Consider the following 19,164-nt stretch of genomic DNA (forward strand, 5'->3'; position numbering starts at 1 on the left):
GTGAATTTCTGATTCCATGAGTAGTAAGTTTTCCATACATATAAAATAACCACAATTAACAAATGCTTCTCTCTGTAATTTAATTAAGTGGTATAAAAATACCTGATGTGATTCTAACGGGTTTTATATTTTACATAAGCCAGGCTTTCTGTGGGCAGACGTAATGACATCTCACTGTACCTTATCTCTGTGCTGTTAGTTCCATTCAGTTTTATGTTCACTAGCAGTCCCCAGTCAAAAACTTTTTCTTTGTGCATGCGAGACAGGAGTGAAAGTCTCACTGCTGAGAGCCGGCTAGTTCACGCAAGTCCAAGTTACAGACTGATCAAATCCAGGAGTGAATCTGATTTGTCTCAGCCTGAATCAGATGAAGAGGGCTATGCACTGGTAAGTATATCTAAAGAAGGAAGTTTGCTTTCAAGCTGTAGATATATAAGGCTTTGGTTAGAATAGTTTATATTTGTTTTAGGCATATACAAACTTGAAAGATTTGTAATAGAAACAATATAGCTGTATTACATAAATATTTACCACCTGTCTGCTAATTATTTTGGTCTTCAGCCCTACCTTCTTCCTTGCATAGATTTGACTCTTGCATACATAGTTCACTGGATGAGTTAGTCTGCCCCAGTCTTAGCCTATGCAGTAGTGGATTCATCTTTCTCCTAACCTTATTCTCTTATACTCTGGCTTAGTAGGTGGTAACCCATTATTCTTATATTTGATGTCCAGCAGTGCCTCTGGATTTGTTAGTGAATGAAATACAGATTTTTTTTCAAATAAACAAAGGTAACTAGTTCAGTGATAAATCTTGGTTTGAGGCTTCTTTTGTAAGATATATTTTATAGTGAATTATCTACTCTTAGTAAACACAAAATACCAAACCGTATTTGAGTGACATTCATTGTATCATTTGAATTTAGACTATAATTCTCATCAAAATTTTGTATTATACTCTTATAAGCTATTACCTAGCTCCTTCAAAACTAAAAGGATTTAGCATATAAAAAGCAAATACTGGGGCTGGAGAGATGGCTCAATAGTTAAGAACACCAGCTCCTCTTCCAGAGGTCCTGAGTTCAATTCCCAGCAGCCACATGGTGGCTCACAACCATCTGTAATGCAATGTGACATCCTCTTCTGGTCTGCAGGCATACATGCAGACAGAACACTGTATATATAATAAATAAACCTTTTTTTTTAAAAAAAGCAAATACTTACTGGTGATGGTGGCAGCACAAATTTCTTAGTTCAAGGCCAGCCTGGTCTACAGAATGAGTTCCAGAACAGCCAGGGCAACACAGAGAAACCCTGTCCCCAAAAAACTACCCCCCAAAGCAAATACTTTTCAAAAGAATAATCTACATGAATGAACTAACCTGAAAAGAAGACTAGACAGTAAGATAAATCCTGAGTAAGATTTATGCACAACTAGGAATATTCTGTGTAGAGAGAAGCCATCAAACAGGAAGGAGTATTCTGTAATTCAGAATGTCTAAAAGAGTAAGACAATTCAGTTAAACAGAAATAGCTATTTCTGGGTTTGAGAGAAGATTAGTTTCTTCTTTGAGTAAAGACACATGCATGAAAACATTCTATAGCACAATGATGTCTTTATGATCCTGGTTGGATGAGTTTGCTTTATGCAGCATGAATTGGTCTGAGATCTAATCATTTTCTGTTAATGTGAATGTATTCACAGATAAGACAAAATATGTTTACCTACATGTGGGTATGTTTGTATGTGTTTATATGTGCAATAGGTGAAGGCTTTCTACAGTATTTACCAAATGGTCTGTTTATTAGTTTCTTCCATAGTCTTATTTGACATTCATTCTTTTGTTTGTGTGAAACACTGTCAAAGAACAATTGAAATTGTCATAATGTTAAATGCATGAACTTAAGTTATGTATGGTTTATGTATGATTGGTTGTGCATATGGACAGTTGAGTAGACAGTTTATACTCTCCACCTGATACACACAAAATAGACTTCTGTTTTTCCTGAAAGCATTACTGTTCTATTAAGCTGTCTGCAGTTCCATCAATTTGAGATTTCTCTATTTTAACAGATGAAAAAAATAAAACCTTGAAAGTATTTTAGAATGCCAGTAGATACTTAGAGCTATGTAACTTTTTGTTAGTATGCCTGTCAGATGATCTCTAAATTCCCAGTCAAGGCTAGTGCAGAATTTGAAAAGAAAGGAAAATAAAGATGGAGGAAAGAGTAGTAATTTTGAGAAACAGGACAGTGGGTTTAGGCCTTTAAAAATATATGGCTATGCTGTAACCAGAAGACGCAAGTAAGGATGAGGAAGAGGCAGCAACAAAGAAAACTGCTCTTTTGTTGTGGTAGTTAATACACATGCTTGTTGTTTGAGCTGGTGAAGGTATGTGCTTGTGCTTTCCTGTAGTTGATTTCAGTGGGTGTGTTACTGATCTGACTTGATTAGTGAAACAAGTAGGACATTGCTGTAACTATATGGGTTTTTTGTTTTAAATCTTAATGCTTTACTTAATGTTAGTAAAAGAAACTTTTCACAGCTAAACCTTTTTTTTTTTTTTGGTAATAGAGTGGCCGACGAAATGTTGATTTGGATTTGGCATCATCTCATAGGAAGAGAGGTAAATCTTAAGAAAATACTAAATACCAGCTTTAAATTAAATTAAGTAGCTGTTTTTCTGTCTGATATATTTAGATCTAATTGTTTCTGGGATATCATTGTCAAAAGCAATTCAGAAGCATTTTATTAGAAAAATTAAAAGGAAGATAATTTTCTCCGAAATTCACATTCATTTAAAATTTGGGAATGCATAATAGCAAATAATTCTGTGTGATTTTCCATGTGTTTTGTTTAAAAATGTGCATTTTGGAAAATATTACAGAATTTCAGAAACATTGCCTCTCTTTTTTGGGAGGTTATATGCACAGTTTTCTATGCTTTGTCTCACTAATGGAGTTGCCCAATACACACATCCATACACCTTCAAATAGAAAGTTTCTAGGTTGCCTCCCCCTTTTGATCTTTTATTATATGGCTTGTAATTAAGACTTTTTCTTTGAGAAGCAGCTGTATAGTATTACCAGGAGTCTTTTCTGAGTAGCTCTATCTTAATTAGTGTGCATTAACACATATACAAGTGGGTGTTAGTTGATACATATGCAAATGGAAGAAAAGAGCAGTAGCTTAGGTAATATAAATCCAAGGACAATTGAAAACATTCTTAAATATCAGTATTCTCTTATTAACTAACACTTTCTTTTTAAAGTCATGTATATAATAGCTTTATAAGAATAGAAGATGTTAAGAATTTCTACTGGTGGCTGTTTCCTAAAAGCTTGTGAAGAAAATTTGTTTTTGTGATGTTCAGTCTTCTGTTCTTCAAAATGAAACCCTTTCTTGGCATTTTAGGCTTCTCCCCATACGTAAAAAGAACCAAAACCCCTACAAAGAAGAGAAGATAAGGAACATGGGAAAGAAACACTATAGGTCATATGACTTTTAAAATTTATATATATACTCAGAAGATACATCGTTACTCCTGTAGACTAAAATTTGAAATTCTAGATTTCTTTAAAAATTACAAGTTATTTGTGATATAAAAGAAATTATATTAATGCAATGTGCAATATACATTCTATTTTAAAATACTTTGGAAATTGATGCTTCACTTGTTTTAGCAATCAAGTTTTTGGAATATAACTTACTTTTCTAGCTTGTTTAGGTCAGGTGATGTTACATATTAAATCTGAGCATGGTGGCACATGCCTGTAATCCCACCACTCTGGAGTGGTGGAAAGAGTACTAAATCACTAAGAGCTTACTGAACCAAGGGAGCAAACAGCTGCAGACTTGCTGAGGAGCAGAGGGGAGCTAACATACAGTCTGAGAGCTTGCTGATACTCTATCATGGCTGTACTTGTAAGCAGTAGTCCATTGGCTGTAGTTATTTTCTTACAAGTTTTTTAAGTGTTCTTGGAGATACACTTTTGATATTTAATCCCTCCTAATCATACCAGTGTGAAACAAAGCAGTATCTTTCAAATAAAGCTAAGTACCATGTTTACCTTTGAATTCAGAGTAGCACATATTTTAATCGTGAATCAATATCCTAAAGTTATAACCTAGAACTGTTGATATTTATTTTTCAAAATTATCTGAAAACTATATGTAGATTCCCTATAGCTTTCGCTCTAAATAGATATAAACTAAGCTGTTAATCTTAATTTCATTTATGGACAAACCATCTTCCTTAAAAATTTCAAGGTAGTACTTGAATAGCACCTCCCTATTGACTTGTAATTTAACTTTTTTTTTTAATTAGAAAAACACATAGAGGTCCTCATGGAAATTTTTTTATAACTACTCACTTGGGAAATTATAGTAGGGATGTAAAGTGGTTATTTGAAATTTTATCATATCACTTAATGTGTTACCAATTTATTGTGTTAGTTTTTCTGTTTTAATATTCCCAGGGAACAAATTTGCTTTTGATTTTATTCCTAGAGACAAGTGACTAGAAAGTAGAAGAGTTACTGTTTTAGGAATGTGGTCCAAAATAGTTGCTTTTCAGTCTCAGAATACCAGATTTACACACTAGACTTTTTTTGTCTCAAAGAAAAAAAAAAATCACTGATATTCATGTGCACAGACCCCCCACCCCCCATAGACATATAATTTGAAATAAAACAAATCTTTAATTAAAAATACATTTAATACATTTTTCTAAATTTTTACAAACCTTATATATTTAGTGATTACCCCAAGACCACACTGGAGGAAGTGTATATTTTGTCTTGCTTTTAAATGGTGGTACAGTAAACCACTGTATTCCTGACTCACTTGTCAACATGAACCAGATGACATAAACTTTATTATACCTTTCTTCTCTTGGTTAGCTGAACTTGCCAAATATGAGAACTGTTTGGATCAAACTGTGTGTTGTGAAACTGTGACTTGTACCATGGTGAACAAACCCATGTCTAGCCAAAGAGGATTCTTTTATGTGCATATTTATTCATTCCCATTGTTTGAGAAGGAATACAAAAGTTTTCTTTTGAGTAGCTTTTCCATTTATTGGTCTCAGTAGTCCTGACTTACTGAAAGTCAGATAAGAGGAGCAGGAGAGAAAGAATAATTTTAATTATACCTTGTTTATTAAAATTAAATGTGCATATAAATGATAGTTAGTGATCAATGTATGTTCAATGACTCCAAAAATAGTTCCTTGAAAGGGTTTATCACCCATTTTTCACTTAGTATTTGACATTAGGAATATTAAGATTCATGGTAATGAAACATGATGGTTCTTTTTAAAAACTCTTAGTTCTGGCTAAAGTTTTACTGTGATCTAAGAAAGCAATTGTGGAAGATGCAGAATGACGGGGGCATATAACCTTTAGCCAGACCACCTTGTTCTTTAGAGACACCTGTGTTAAATCCTAGGCCAGGAGAGTTGCCCACAGCATGGGTACCATAGCAAGCTTGGGAACAAAACAAAAAAAAAGCTAAATTCTAAACTTAAAAATAACCTATAAATTTTGTTATAAAGAAACAGATGAAGCAAGTTGTTTCCTCGGGGACAAAGTGAAATTTATATTCAGAAGCTTATAAACTGCTCACCATCACAAGTCATTACTTTAAGCATGTCACAAATATGAACTCATTTATTTATAAGTTTATCAGATTCTCATCAGAATTTACCAAAATATGTTGACAAATACTTAAAAGATTTGCCATAATTGTGCTGATTGAGCCGAGTATTCACAGAAAGGTAATACCTTTTGCCAATGCTTGGTACTAATTGCCTATGTAAGCTAAGCTGTTAAGATGAAAGTGGTAGGATCTCAAAATAATGTAAGAAGCAATATCAGAAGCCTTATTAGGTAAGCTTTATTGGTTAAAGTATAGTTTGATTCCCTTCTCTCAGGGCCTTTCAGTATGTTATTAGCATTTTATTGCTAAAGTGATGCTAGAAACATTTATCAATGTATATTTCATGGTGTAGTATATGTGGGTGAAATGCTATTTTATCTGTGCATTTCAAGTTACATGTAAATGTTATCTCCTGTATCAAATTTTTCCTTTTGTCTTCTGATTCTCATGTGGTAGCCTATTTACTCCTTTTTGGCCAGTTGAGCCCCAGAAAAAAGAAGAGCTTCAAGCAAGTACATGATGGCATGTTTAAGTTTTTTCCCCCTTTAGCTTGCCTACATATTTTATGGTTTATAAAGTATGTATTGCAGCTCTGCCATGTTCATTTTAAAAATTCCATTTAAGAGCCAGAGTTGTAAGGACAAGTAAACAGTCTCAATGTCTTGCTGAACTGTTTCTTTAGTTGTCATCTCTGAGTTAGTAAGCATTGGGCTACATCTCAATTATGGTGTAGAAGCCTTTGATATGTCCTTCAGATATAGTATTTTCTATTTTGAGATCAAACAGTACAGAACAACCCAAAAAATAGTTTGTTTGTTTGTTTGTTTTTTAAAGTAAAATTCTGTCTCTTGTTTCTATATGTTTAAATTTGGGGGCTCTGAAGTATTTTTTATGTCAGATTATTTCAGTGGTAATTATTTCATTTATCCCAGTATTGTTTTGTTACGTGTTGTTTATTCTTTGAGGCAGAGTCTCATTATGTTGCTGGCCTGGAACACGTTATTTAGAGCAGGCTGGCCTTGAACTCACAGAGATCCTCTTGTCTCTTCTTCCTGAGTATTGGAATTAAAGGTGTGCATCATGCCCCTGCAGTGCTTTGGTATGGTTTCTTTCCTGTTCTTATGTTTTATTCATTTGAATCAAGTACCCAATAATTTTAGCCTTTAAGATTTTTCAAACTTCAACTAGTAGGCCAAGTCTGACCTTTCACCATTTTCGTATATTGGAACACAGCCATACTCACTTGGCTGTTTTCTGATTATAATAGCAGAATTGAGGAATTGTGGCAGAGACCTTATGGACTTCTGGACTGTTTACTATGTGACACGTAACAGAAAAAGTGTGCTGCCTCCTGCTTCCCGAAAGGATTGCTTGGGCATGGCACGTAATTCCATGGAATGTTTTTCTGTATGTAAAGATAGTTTACTATTGGTAGATTAGTGGTTGAACCTTTTTATAATTAACCAAGCAATTGACATTTCCATGGGTCTGTGAATTTGGAGTCATTAAATAACAGGAATTTATAAGCTACTTCACACATAATTAAGGAATCAGTGTCAATGGATCATTTGCAGATCCATCTGCCTGAGCCTCTGATTCCTCAGTTGAGGAAACTGAACTAGGTAGTCCTTCAGGTCCCTTTCATTTCTGCCATTCTGACACCAGACAGTGGCCATTAGGGACTTATTCTGAAAAGTAGCTTACATGTGCTAAAAGGCAAAGGCTCATTTATTTTGAAATTTTGCTATTAAGTGAAACAAGCCCAGTGCAAAGAACTAAAACCTGACATTGTTGATTAAGGCCATATACAGCCTCTCAATTTGAACTGCTTAAGAAATGAGAAATGGGTATCTTTGTTTAAGTTTCTGCTTTATTTAAAAAAATATTTTTACTTAATACATTACATACCTGTGTTTTTCTATATTATATAAAAGCTATACATACAATTTGGAAATTTTTCATTTTTTCATTGCCATAAAACAGAAAATTAAAGATTTTTCCCCCCCTGTATTGGAGATGGAGCTCAAGATTTTACTTTCATGCTAAGCAAGCTTTCTACTGTGGAACTCTTATCTCCAGTCCCTGGAGCTTTTACTATAAAGAATTCTTGGGCTTTGTGCTTGTGAAGATCTGAGATCAGATCCCTGGAACCCACAGAAAGCTGAAGCATCTGTGTGCTTATAATCCCAGCACTTTATGGCAAGAAGGAAGAAAAGACAGGGAAAAATACCTTAAAGCTTGTGGGCCATCTAACCTGGCATATATAGCAGCAAGCAACAAGATATCCTATCTAAAACAAAGTTGAAGGCAAGGACAGACATCCAAGCTTGTCCTCCGACCTCCATTTATGGGCTATGATATGTGCCAGCCTCCACTCACTCACTCACTCCTCCATGTATCACATACCCCTCCCACACACATAAAAGCTATTAGGAAAAAGAATATTTGGTGAAAACCTAAAAGGTACTTAAACCATATACTCTTTGCTGTATGAATTAATTATTTTACTAGGATATTTAATAGTTCATAATATCAGTTCCCTATTATTAATTTCCATGTCTGATTTTTAAAACACTAAGATATAACTGGCAGTAATGTAATAGTAAAAAGCAATACTAGATGCTCAGTGTAAAATTATAGTTTGTTCCTCTGTAGCCAATAGCGTATAGTAGTAGTCTTTCCAAACTTTTCTTTCTGGTATAATTTAACAAGTACAGTGTTTTTTATGTGCATTTTGTTGTGTACCTTAAAATGAATTCTAATACATAATGTTGGTATGCTTATGATAGGATATCGTATAGCAGCTAAACTAATGAATCGTGGCTACATAAACTACTTTGGGTTAATATTGGCAATATATTGCATGAAAAGAATATATCTAAAATGATTACATAAATAATGCTTCTTATAGAAAGTAATAAAAAGGCTAAAATTAGGGCCACATGGATAAGTCAGTAGAATGCTTGCTGTGCAAGTGTAAGAACTAGAGTTTGAATTCCCAGAATCCACCTCAGGGCCAGGTGGGTTTGGCAGCCCACCAATAACCTCAGTGCAAGGAGACAGAACTAGGGGAATTCTTAGAAGCAGCTAGATAGCTAACTAGCCAAAACAATGAGCAGGATGGTCAATGTGAAACCCTGCCATAACATGTAAAATGGAGAGTGATCCAGGAAGACACCCTTAGTCAACTGTGGGCTTTTATATTCATGAGCATCCAGCAACATACACTTGTAAAATAATAACTGCAGTTAAGCATTATCCATTTTTAGAGTACATGTAAGACAATTCAGTAACAGTAAAAAGAAGAGAATGATAAGCCTAGGTTTCAGACTAATAAAAACTTAGGTAGAAGGATATAGGAAAAGATGGGTTGGAATCCATACTAGTTTTTTTGTCAGTTTTATATTTATATTCAATTATAAATATTATAAATATGAAAATACAAAAGCAGCCCATGCATAGAACAATGACAAGGATATTTATTATAAACCAAAACTTGTAATTAGCTTTCTGAGAATGTTTAAAAACAAAGTATATGAGTTGGACATGAATATATTTTATTTAAAGCTAAACTTGTTATGATTTAGAACATTGTTCTTGTACTCTAACATGTTAGAGTTTGATGTTTAAAGGTTTAACTTAAAAATACTCATCAGCAAGCTAACAATACACAGCTATGCAGTACCACTGATAATTTTGTGTAGTTACTATTTTACAGTAGATACCACGTGTTCTTGTTTGTGAAACTTTGCTTTCTTTATATAGGAGCTTTACAACCTGAGGTAAATATGCGCATGACAGGTAGCGAGAGAGATCTTTATGTTAGTGAAACCCAAAAGTGGTGTTTATGTCTCCTTTTTATAAGTTTACTTGCTCTTGTACATTCACATTTGCTAATGTGTCTCTGAAGATATGTAGGCTAATGTTAAGTTAAATGAAATCCTGTTTTCAGTGGGTTTTACCAATAGAGTCGAAGTGGCCCTTTGTTGTTACTCATGAGTAATGATGTGGTATAATACTGCAGAACCTTTTTTGGTTAAGCATTTTGAAAACAGCTTCTGCCTTTATTTATTTTTTTTCTGGTAGCGTGTTGCTGAAGCGCTTTCATAGACACTGATACATCAACAATGCTTTCTCTTTTTTTTTCTTACATTGCTCTAATTTTTATTTATTGTTATTTTTTTTTTACCAAAGCATTTTGCCCAGATTCATTTAATGCATGCATGTATTCAAACATGAGTACCCATTTCTCACCACTTGGTACGATAGTAGCACTCAGTCTTCATCTATCTAGTTTGAGAATGTGTTCTCTTCTCTACTTGATTGCTGTTGATGTATAAATTTACCCCCATTTTCATGTAGGTCCTATGCATAGTCAATTGGAGTCTCTGAGTGACTCTTGGACTCGCCTGAAACATACCAGAGATTGGTTCTACAATTCCTCTTACTCCTTTGAGTCTGATTTTGACCTTACCAAGTCTTTGGGAGTTCACACATTGATTGAAAATGTTGTAAGTTTTGTCAGTGGAGATGTGGGGAATGCTCCAGGTTTTAAGGAGCCTGAAGAAAGTATGTCAACAAGTCCCCAGGCCTCCATCATTGCAATGGAGCAGCAACAGCTAAGGGCAGAAGTAAGTTGTTGGTATTTACTCCTTATAAGAGACTCTGGAAGCCAAAAGTGAACCATTGAATGTGTAATTCTATGAAAAGTTTTGCCTTTCTTCTCTTTCATGTCTCTCTCTGTCTCTCTCTGTCTCTGTCTCTGTCTCTGTCTCTGTCTCTCTCTCTCTCTCTCTCTCTCTCTCTCTCTCTCTGTGTGTGTGTGTGTGTGTGTGTGTGTGTGTGTGTCTGTGTGTCTGTGTGTCTGTGTGTGTGTTGTGATGCATATAGATGTGTGGAGTCTAGAGGTCAAATTGAGTGTCCTCCCCTATGGTACATTGTGTCACAGGGCCCCTAAGACAACTTGCTGGAGTTGGTCCTCTCCTTCTGCCATATGGGTTCTGGGGATTGAACTCTGGCTCTCAGTCTTAGCAGAAAGCACCTTTATCTGCTGAGCCATCTTGCTGGTCCAACTTTGCTATTATTTTTTTGAAACAAGGTCCCTTCTGAATCTGGAGCTTACTGTTTTGGCTAGACTTTGTGCCTCACCTCTCACCTCTACCCCCAACACTGGGATTACAGACATATGCCATCAGCGCTGAGGGTCTTTGTGCTTATATAGTAAGCAGTTTACCCAATGAATTATCTCCTTAGCTCCCACTAGAGCCTTTGACAACCTTTTTTGAGTTTATTATTAAATTCTTTCATTAATGAGACTAAGAACCCCAAGAAGAGACCCATTTTTCCCTGCATCATGCAGCAACCACAAAGGGATACCAAAGTTCCAGCAATAATAGAGACTCATTGCTATAAAAGCTGTTAAGAATAAATGGCTAGGCATTGTTGGTGTACTCCTTTAATCCCAGCACTCAGGAGGCAGAGGTAGGCAAATCTCTGAGTTTGAGGCAATAAATAGCCATTGCCATCATGAATCTCAACAACTGCAATGATTCTGCTGGTTCTACACAGGAATTGGCCCATTAACAAGCATGCATGGATGGAGGAGGGGCTCAGGGGACCCTGTCCCTCCCTGCTGAACTATTTCACGCTGGTTGATTCATGGGAAAGAGGAGTCATTGCTTCAGTTGTGTGTTCACTGGTCTTTACACCAGGCTGCATTCATTAGTTCCAGTATCATGCTCACACAGATGCCCCCAGTTAAACTCAATAGGTCACAAAAGAAAACTAAAAGTAATGAATATGCAAAAGGGACAGGTGTGAGAGGGAGGTAGGATAGGGCGTATAGAGAGAGTAATCACAGTGCACTATGTACACTTATGGCATTTGACATCCTTTTCTTTTTTGTTTTTGTTTTTTTTTATATATAAAGACTTTATTTATTATGTATAGTCTTCTGCCTGCATACCAGCAGAGGGCACCAGATCTCATTTAAGGTGGTTGTGAGCCACCATGTGGTTGCTGGGAATTGAACTCAGGACTTTTGGAAGAGCAGTCAGTGCTCTTAACCTCTGAGCCATCTCTCCAGCCAGACATCCTTTTCTTAATGAAAGTGGCATGACATTATTTGAATCAGATAAAAAGTAGGTTTTAAAGTTTTTATCTCAAAACAAAATAATCATAAGTCCTACCTCTCCTAGAAGCAAGGCTGAAGTTGACTGCCTCTCACAGCCTCTATTCTGTACCATTTATCCCTGCACTAGGGTGAGTGGCTGGCACAGTGATTACCGTGAATTTGAGGCTAGCCTAGGCTATATAATCAGTACCAGGTCAGCTAGAGCTACATAGGAGAAACCCTAAATAAAGGAAAAGAAAAGAAAAGAAAAAAGAATAAAAAAGTAGTGATGAAATCTCCACAATAATGATTGCTTCAGTAAAGACCCTTAGTTAGGGTTCCCTTTGCTGTGAAGAGACACCTTGGCCACAGCAGCTCTTGTAAAGGAAAAACATTTAATTGTATTGCCTTTACATTTCAGAGGTTTAGTCCACTATCGTCATGGCAGGAAGCATGGCAGCATGTAGGCAAACATGGTGCTGGAGACGTTGCTGAAAGTTCTTCATCCAGATAGGAGGGCAACAGGAAAGAAGACTTCGACACACTTCCTCCTATAAGGCCACACCTCCTAATAGTGCCACTCCCTTTGGGCCTATAGTCCATTTTTACTCAAACTACCACAATTACTCTCTGCTTTATTGCTTTAACACAGGGTTTCTCACTGAACCTCTTGTTTTGGCTAGGCTAGCTGGCCAGTGAGCTCTTAGGATCCACCTGTTTCTGACATCCAGTGTTGAGGTTTCAGACCCACATAGTTGTTCCTGGTTTTTGTATGAATGCTGGGGGACTAAAACTCAGCTCATCATGCTTGCAAAGCAAACAGTCTTGCCCACTAGACTATTTTCCTTTCCTGAGATTGATTTTTTTTTATCCATATTTTGCTCATCTTTACTATAGTAATCATTACTGTGGGAATCTAATCTAAAATTGAGATCTAGTCTTCGTTGTTCTTTTCTCTCCCCTTTCAGTCTTCCCCTATTTATTCTAAAGATAGAGTCTCCCCATATAGCTCTGGCTTGCCTGATGTAATTGAGAGCTAGAATGATGGCTTAGTGAATAAGAGCACAAGCTGCAGAAACCCATGTTCTGTTTCTAATACTCACCTCAGGTGGCTCTAAAACTCCAGTTCAAGGGAATCCTATGACCAGGGTTACTCCCTAAAGAATCTGATGTCCTCTTTTGTACTATATGGGCACATGCTTGTGTAAGGTGCACATAAATATACTTAGGCATACACACCAAATAAAATTAGTCCTAAAATTCAGTTAAACAAAGAATCTTGACTGAATAATACATATTGCTGGATGTAAGGCATCTTCAGCCTTTTTCAGGGTTGATCATCAGTACTTTACTCTTTATGATCGTGATCATTACTCTGAAATCACTGTTCACATAAAAACTGTCTTTATAACTTTCTATAAATCTAAAACTAATTTAAAGTAGAAATCTATTTTTCATTTTTCAAGGAAGGGTAGTCTGAGCAATGGGTAATCTAGTAGTGTATAAAGAAGGTAGAATCAGAAACTCCTTGGACAAACCATGGACAAGTACTTCTAATTCTGGAGCTAAAGACTATTCATTCTACATAATCTTACTACTCGTACTTAAAACTATATAGTTTTGACCTCTTATATCTTGTTCACTTCATAGTAACTTTTTGAGTAGGTTAGATACTGAACTGTTAGTTTCATTTTGCATTTGAAAAAACTGGAACTCATGAAGTTCATTGACTTTCCTAAGAACACACAACCTGCATAAGAATCTGGTCTTGATACCATGTGTCCAAATTCTACATTTACTACTTTAGGGACTTAGGTATTTTATTGAGCATTGGATCACTTTAAATCCTAAGTTCAGTCCTCAATACCAACCTACCCAAATCTATTATTCTCATTTTATGTTTGGCTTCTTTTATATTAACAATATCCTTAAAGAGGCTTTAGATGCATCTTGATTTAATAAACAGTAATAACAAGATGTGTATCTTAATAGATTCCTAGAAAATGTCAGACTTTCCCTTCCTGTGGTATACAGAATACTTTGATTTAGTGACAGATTCTCAAATGTTTTTCTTTCAAGCTTCGTTTGGAGGCACTTCACCAGATCCTCACTCTGTTGTCTGGCATGGAGGAAAAGGGTAGCATCTTGTTGACAGGAAGCAGGTCAAGTTCAGGCTTTCAGTCATCCACCCTGCTCACGTCTGTGAGACTGCAGTTTCTAGCAGGGTGTTTTGGTTTAGGCACTGTTGGACACACCGGAACCAAAGGAGAGAGTGGCCGATTACATCACTATCAAGTAAGTGACCTCAGTGACAACTTGTTCTGTATTCAGTTCTTTATATTTTTACAGAGCCAGATGAATGATGTGGAACTTGGTGATGTATATGACCAAGGTTAAAATTCTCAAAGCTAGCTGGGCGGTGGTGGTGCATGCCTTTAATCCCAGCACTCTGGAGGCAGAGGCAGGTGGATCTCTGTGAGTTTGAGGTCAGCCTGGTCTATAAAGCTACACAGAAAAACCCTGTCTCAAAAAAAAAAGGGGTGGGGGGTGGCTGGAGAGATGGCTCAGCCATTAAAGGCTAGGCTTACAACCAAAAAAAAAAAAAAAAAAAAAAAAACTGTCATTGTCTGGCACAGTTTGTAAATTATACAGTTGGATTAGGTGAGCAATCATACTGTTGTGCTTTTGGATTCTTGGTTGGCTTAGCTTTATTAATCCATAACCAGATAGGGTAGGCCTAGATAGGAGTTGGAATTTGGGAAGATGGGTTTTAATACTTTACATCTTAGACTTGTGTTTTCTTCCTGGTTTCTGTTTCCTTTTTAATTTTGTAAAAAAAAATTTTGCTTGTTGTGTTGTTTTTTTGCAACAGGATCCATCTATATAGCCCTGGCTGTTCTGGAACTCACTGTGTACCAGGCTGGCCTGAAACTCACATACATTTGCATTGCCTCTGTCTCCTAAGTGCTGGGATTAAAGGTGTGGGCCACCTCACTTGGCACTTGTAAACTGTTATTTTTAAGTCTTTATTTAGATAGGCAAAGTTTCTTTGCCTAAGTACTACACAGAGTCAAGAAGTACCAATCATTTTAAACTAGTTTTGTTATAAATCTTTCATATGCTATAATTATTACCATAGGGCTCTAGCATAGACTAAGGCTAAAATGTTACAATGTTACTTTTTTTTCCTTTTTTTTTTTGCCAAAAGGTATTAATATTACTGATTTTAAAAGTAACTCTGTGTAATTTAGGATGGGATCAGAGCAGCTAAAAGAAATATTCAGATTGAAATCCAGGTGGCTGTCCATAAGATTTATCAACAGTTGTCTGCTACTCTAGAGAGAGCCCTTCAAGCAAATAAGCATCACATTGGTGAGTAACTTCCTACAAATAAAGATGATGTACATTTGGGCTGAGGTTATGGTAGAGAATTGGCTCCATTTTATGTTTAACACTAGTAGACCAACTGACAAATAAGAGCAAAGTACTTGAACATTGGATAGTACTTTATATTATATAGTTTGGAGAAGCTTATTTTAGTTTCAAAGAAGTTTATTTAATTTCAAAGAGAGTCTCAACTGTCTTTCTACTTTTGTTTTTTTAGAGGCCCAGCAACGTCTTCTTTTGGTTACAGTTTTTGCCCTCAGTGTTCATTATCAGCCAGTGGATGTTTCTTTGGCAATCTCCACTGGTCTGCTGAATGTACTGTCACAGTTATGTGGCACAGACACCATGTTAGGACAGCCCCTGCAATTGTTGCCAAAGACTGGTGTTTCCCAGCTTAGCACAGCTTTGAAAGTGGCCAGTACAAGGCTGCTCCAGATTCTAGCCATCACTACAGGGTAAGTATTACAAAGGTCTTGGAAGAATTAGATGGGGCCTGTTTTTTCTATAGTATTCATCTCTTTTTGTATTTTTGTTACTTAATTTTTTCCTTTTATTTCACATAGGACCTATGCTGATAAACTGAGCCCCAAAGTAGTTCAGTCCTTATTGGATCTACTATGTAGTCAGTTAAAGAATTTGTTGTCCCAAACTGGTGTACTATTTATGGCCTCCTTTGGAGAAGGGGAAGAGGTTGAAGAAGAAGAAAAAAAAGTTGACTCCAGTGGAGAAACTGAAAAGAAAGATTTCAGAGGTAGTATAAGCTTTTTTCCCTTTCTTATTACCTACAGATACCTGTTGAGTTTCCATAGTCTGCATATGGTAAGAACATCGTCTTCTTTCTGTTATGATATGAAGGATTTTTACTAGTTTGCAACCCTTTCTCTGCACATAGATGCAGTTTAGATTAACTTCTGACTGAGCCTCCTATGCTCTGTTCAATTCAGTCTGCTGCTGCTTAACGCTACAGCTAAGCTCGACTCTAGGGACTTAGATTTTCGGTGACTGATTTCTCCAGGCTATCTATGGAGAAGCAAAGATGTTCTCTGAGTTATTTAATTCTGACAAATCTCCTCTAACTACAGTCTTGATGTGAATGGTTCCCTGAGAGTAGGGGCTTTGATAAGTGTCAAGTGGGTTATAACCAAAACCGAACTGACTGAATTCTTTCTTACATTTGGCTGGTATAATTTTTGATTGCTTATACAATATTTGTTTTATAGTGAACATGGTATTTTAGTTTCTTTTCCAGTTGTGATAAAATATCTTGGCAAAAAGCAAATTAGGGGAGAAAGGTTTTATTTGGTTCACAGTTCCAGATGAAGTCCATGATATCATAGAAGCCACAGCAACAGAAACTTCAGGAACAGAGAGCAATCATGTTCACTTTCTTCATAGAATATGAAACTAAGACAGTTATTTCCAGTAGACTTTATGCCTGAAGCAGTAAAACTACTGCCCTTGTCTTTAATGTAATTTCAGGAGTAAAGGTCTAAAATTGGTCATTATTCCAAAAGGATTGTGAGTTACCATGTCTCATTTTCTTTTTTCGTTTCCTTTTTTTTCTTTCTTTCTTTCTTTTTCTTTTTGGTTTTTCAAGACAGGGTTTCTCTGTGTAGCTTTGGAGCCTATCCTGGCACTCGCTCTGGAGACCAGGCTGACCTCGAACTCACAGAGATCCTCCTGCCTCTGCCTCCCGAGTGCTGGGATTAAAGGTGTGTGCCACCAACTCCCGGCACCATGTCTCATTTTCACAGTAACTCCAAGAGCCCTTTATAAGTCCCTTTGGGTTAGGTGACAGATAGAAGAGAGCAAGCTACTTCACCATTCTTTGCTCCAGTTCTGTCATCTGTAAAATAAGGGTAATTACAAAGCCAACTTGTGAAGATTGTTTTGAGGACTAAATAATTTGATACATGTAAGCACAGAATATTATATGGCACATAATGAAAGTTTAGTAGTTGTTAATGTTAAATATTTTAATAGATAATTTTTGAAATTAAATGGTATTTAGATCATATTAATATTGTTGACTTAAGTGGGAGGAATTATAGAGAAAATACTTAACAGATGCAAAATGATAAAGCATTGTCTCTGTTGTCATTGATACAGAGTTGTGATATAATCAAACCTGTAAGCAGATACAGTGCAGTGCAAGAAGCTCAGAAGAGACGTCTAAATCTCTTATGTCAGAATGTAGGAGCATATATGCTTCTAATTAAGGACTAGTCTTTTAATTTCCCAGCCCAAGACAGTGGTAGGTTTTCTTTTCTTGGTTCTGTATAGAGTTTTACACAGAACGCTTAGGCAGAGTCACAAGATGATCAGTAAAAACCAAGTGTGTCTGCTTTTTTCTGCTTTTCTGAGATCCACTGGGGGATAAAGAGCTGTTAAGGTCCCAGCTTCTCACCAGTCTGTGCTGAGTTCTGCACATACAGACAACAGGGAAGAGTTACAGTTACTTTTTAGCCTATGAAGCCCAAAGATAATTGGACCCTTAGCTGAATGTGCTGGTATGTGCCTAGAATTCTAGCACCAGAGAAGTTAGGGCAGAGACGAACATGAATTCCAGCCCAGTTTGTACTGCATAATAGTGCCCCATCTAAGAAAATAACAAAAATTGGGATCCCTTAATATCCAGTAAAGAAAAACACAGTTTTTCTGTAACTGAGTCTTCCTGTGTATAATAACAGATGAAGCCATGTTGGTTCCCCTCTAGTTGTACCAAAGAGAGGGCCCAGCTTTGAAAATAACTCGAATCATCCATGGTCAGTCATTCAGAATTAGGCTGCTTAGGTATGAAAAACACACAATATTTCTAAAACACATAATTAAAATGAAAATGTATCCTTCATTTCAAATATAGGAGTGTATCATCAGGGTGTATCAACCAGCTTTACATTTGAGGTGTCCAGGCCCAAATTGGATTTGAATCTGTGATCATCCTGCCTCACCCTTTTTCTCCTAAGTGCTGGGATTACAGATATGCACCACTATTTTTGACTCTAATTTAATGTTTTATTCTAGAAATACTTGCTGGAGATAGGAAATAGAGTACACACGTTATACAAGGGATAAAAAGAGGCTTCCTAGATAAGATGTAACCCTTGAACTGACTCTTGAAGAGGTAACAGGGGAAACCTATGAGAGACAGAAGTACGCAGGGCGGGCTGATACTTCTGTGTTCTTTGAATTAATATTATAAAAATTGTTTTGCATTTAAGTAAAGAGGAGACAAGGTACTACTTGGAGGAGATATAAAGAAATAATTCTTAGTCTACTCTCCAGTTGTCCCCAGCAGTTTAGTTCTGTCATAGACCTGTTCACCCTTCTCAGCAAAACAGAAGTCTTTTGCCGGGTGTTGGTGGCACACGCCTTTAATCCCAGCACTCGGGAGGCAGAGGCAGTTGGATCTCTGTGAGTTCGAGGCCAGCCTGGTCTCCAGAGTGAGTGCCAGGATAGGTTCCAAAGCTACACAGAGAAACCCTGTCTCGAAACTGCCCCCCCCCAAAAAAAAAAAACAAACAAACCAGAAGTCTTTCTGTGCTGGATGTTCCTTCCTTCCTGTGACAGTTGTTTGCTGACGTCCATGGTGGGTATCATATCCCTTCACAAGAGACTTCTCTTTGTATTCCTTAATGGAGCATTCCAGTCTCCCTGAAAGTAGCACTGCGGATTGTTGCCTCCAGATTGTTACAGATGTTCATGTTGTGTTCTTCTTGAGAACTGACATGCTGTGCTCTTTTGCCTTGCTGGCACACTTCTAGTCCTCCTCTGCATGGGATGGTGCCAGGATAAGCAAATGTAAAAGGTAATTGTATCAAAGGATGTCTGTGTGCTATAAGGATAGTGGGTAGTTCTGTGTGGCTTCAAAGTCAGGAAGCAGAGAGAGATTAATTCTGGTGCTCTGCTTACATTGTCTTCCTTCCTTCCTTCCTTCCTTCCTTCCTTCCTTCCTTCCTTCCTTCCTTCCTTCCTTCCTTCCTTCCTTCCTTTCTTTTTTTCATTCTTG

The 19,164-nt window shown here is 36.7% G+C and overlaps 1 protein-coding gene across 7 annotated transcripts in view; it reads left to right on the plus strand.

Annotated features, from left to right (window-relative positions):
- Herc1 (HECT and RLD domain containing E3 ubiquitin protein ligase family member 1) overlaps positions 1-19,164 on the plus strand; it is a 154,047-nt gene that overhangs the window by 70,710 nt on the left and 64,173 nt on the right. For all 7 annotated transcript variants that reach the window (XM_027411294.2, XM_027411293.2, XM_027411299.2 and 4 more), the window contains exons 24-30: positions 267-387; positions 2,573-2,624; positions 10,019-10,287; positions 13,848-14,063; positions 15,020-15,140; positions 15,373-15,610; positions 15,719-15,906. In XM_027411294.2, coding sequence (XP_027267095.1) covers positions 267-387; positions 2,573-2,624; positions 10,019-10,287; positions 13,848-14,063; positions 15,020-15,140; positions 15,373-15,610; positions 15,719-15,906 — 1,205 coding nt within the window. The remainder of the gene's footprint in view (positions 1-266; positions 388-2,572; positions 2,625-10,018; positions 10,288-13,847; positions 14,064-15,019; positions 15,141-15,372; positions 15,611-15,718; positions 15,907-19,164) is intronic.

The sequence above is a fragment of the Cricetulus griseus genome, chromosome 4 (genome assembly GCF_003668045.3).
Source record: "Cricetulus griseus strain 17A/GY chromosome 4, alternate assembly CriGri-PICRH-1.0, whole genome shotgun sequence".
Lineage (NCBI taxonomy): Eukaryota > Metazoa > Chordata > Mammalia > Rodentia > Cricetidae > Cricetulus > Cricetulus griseus.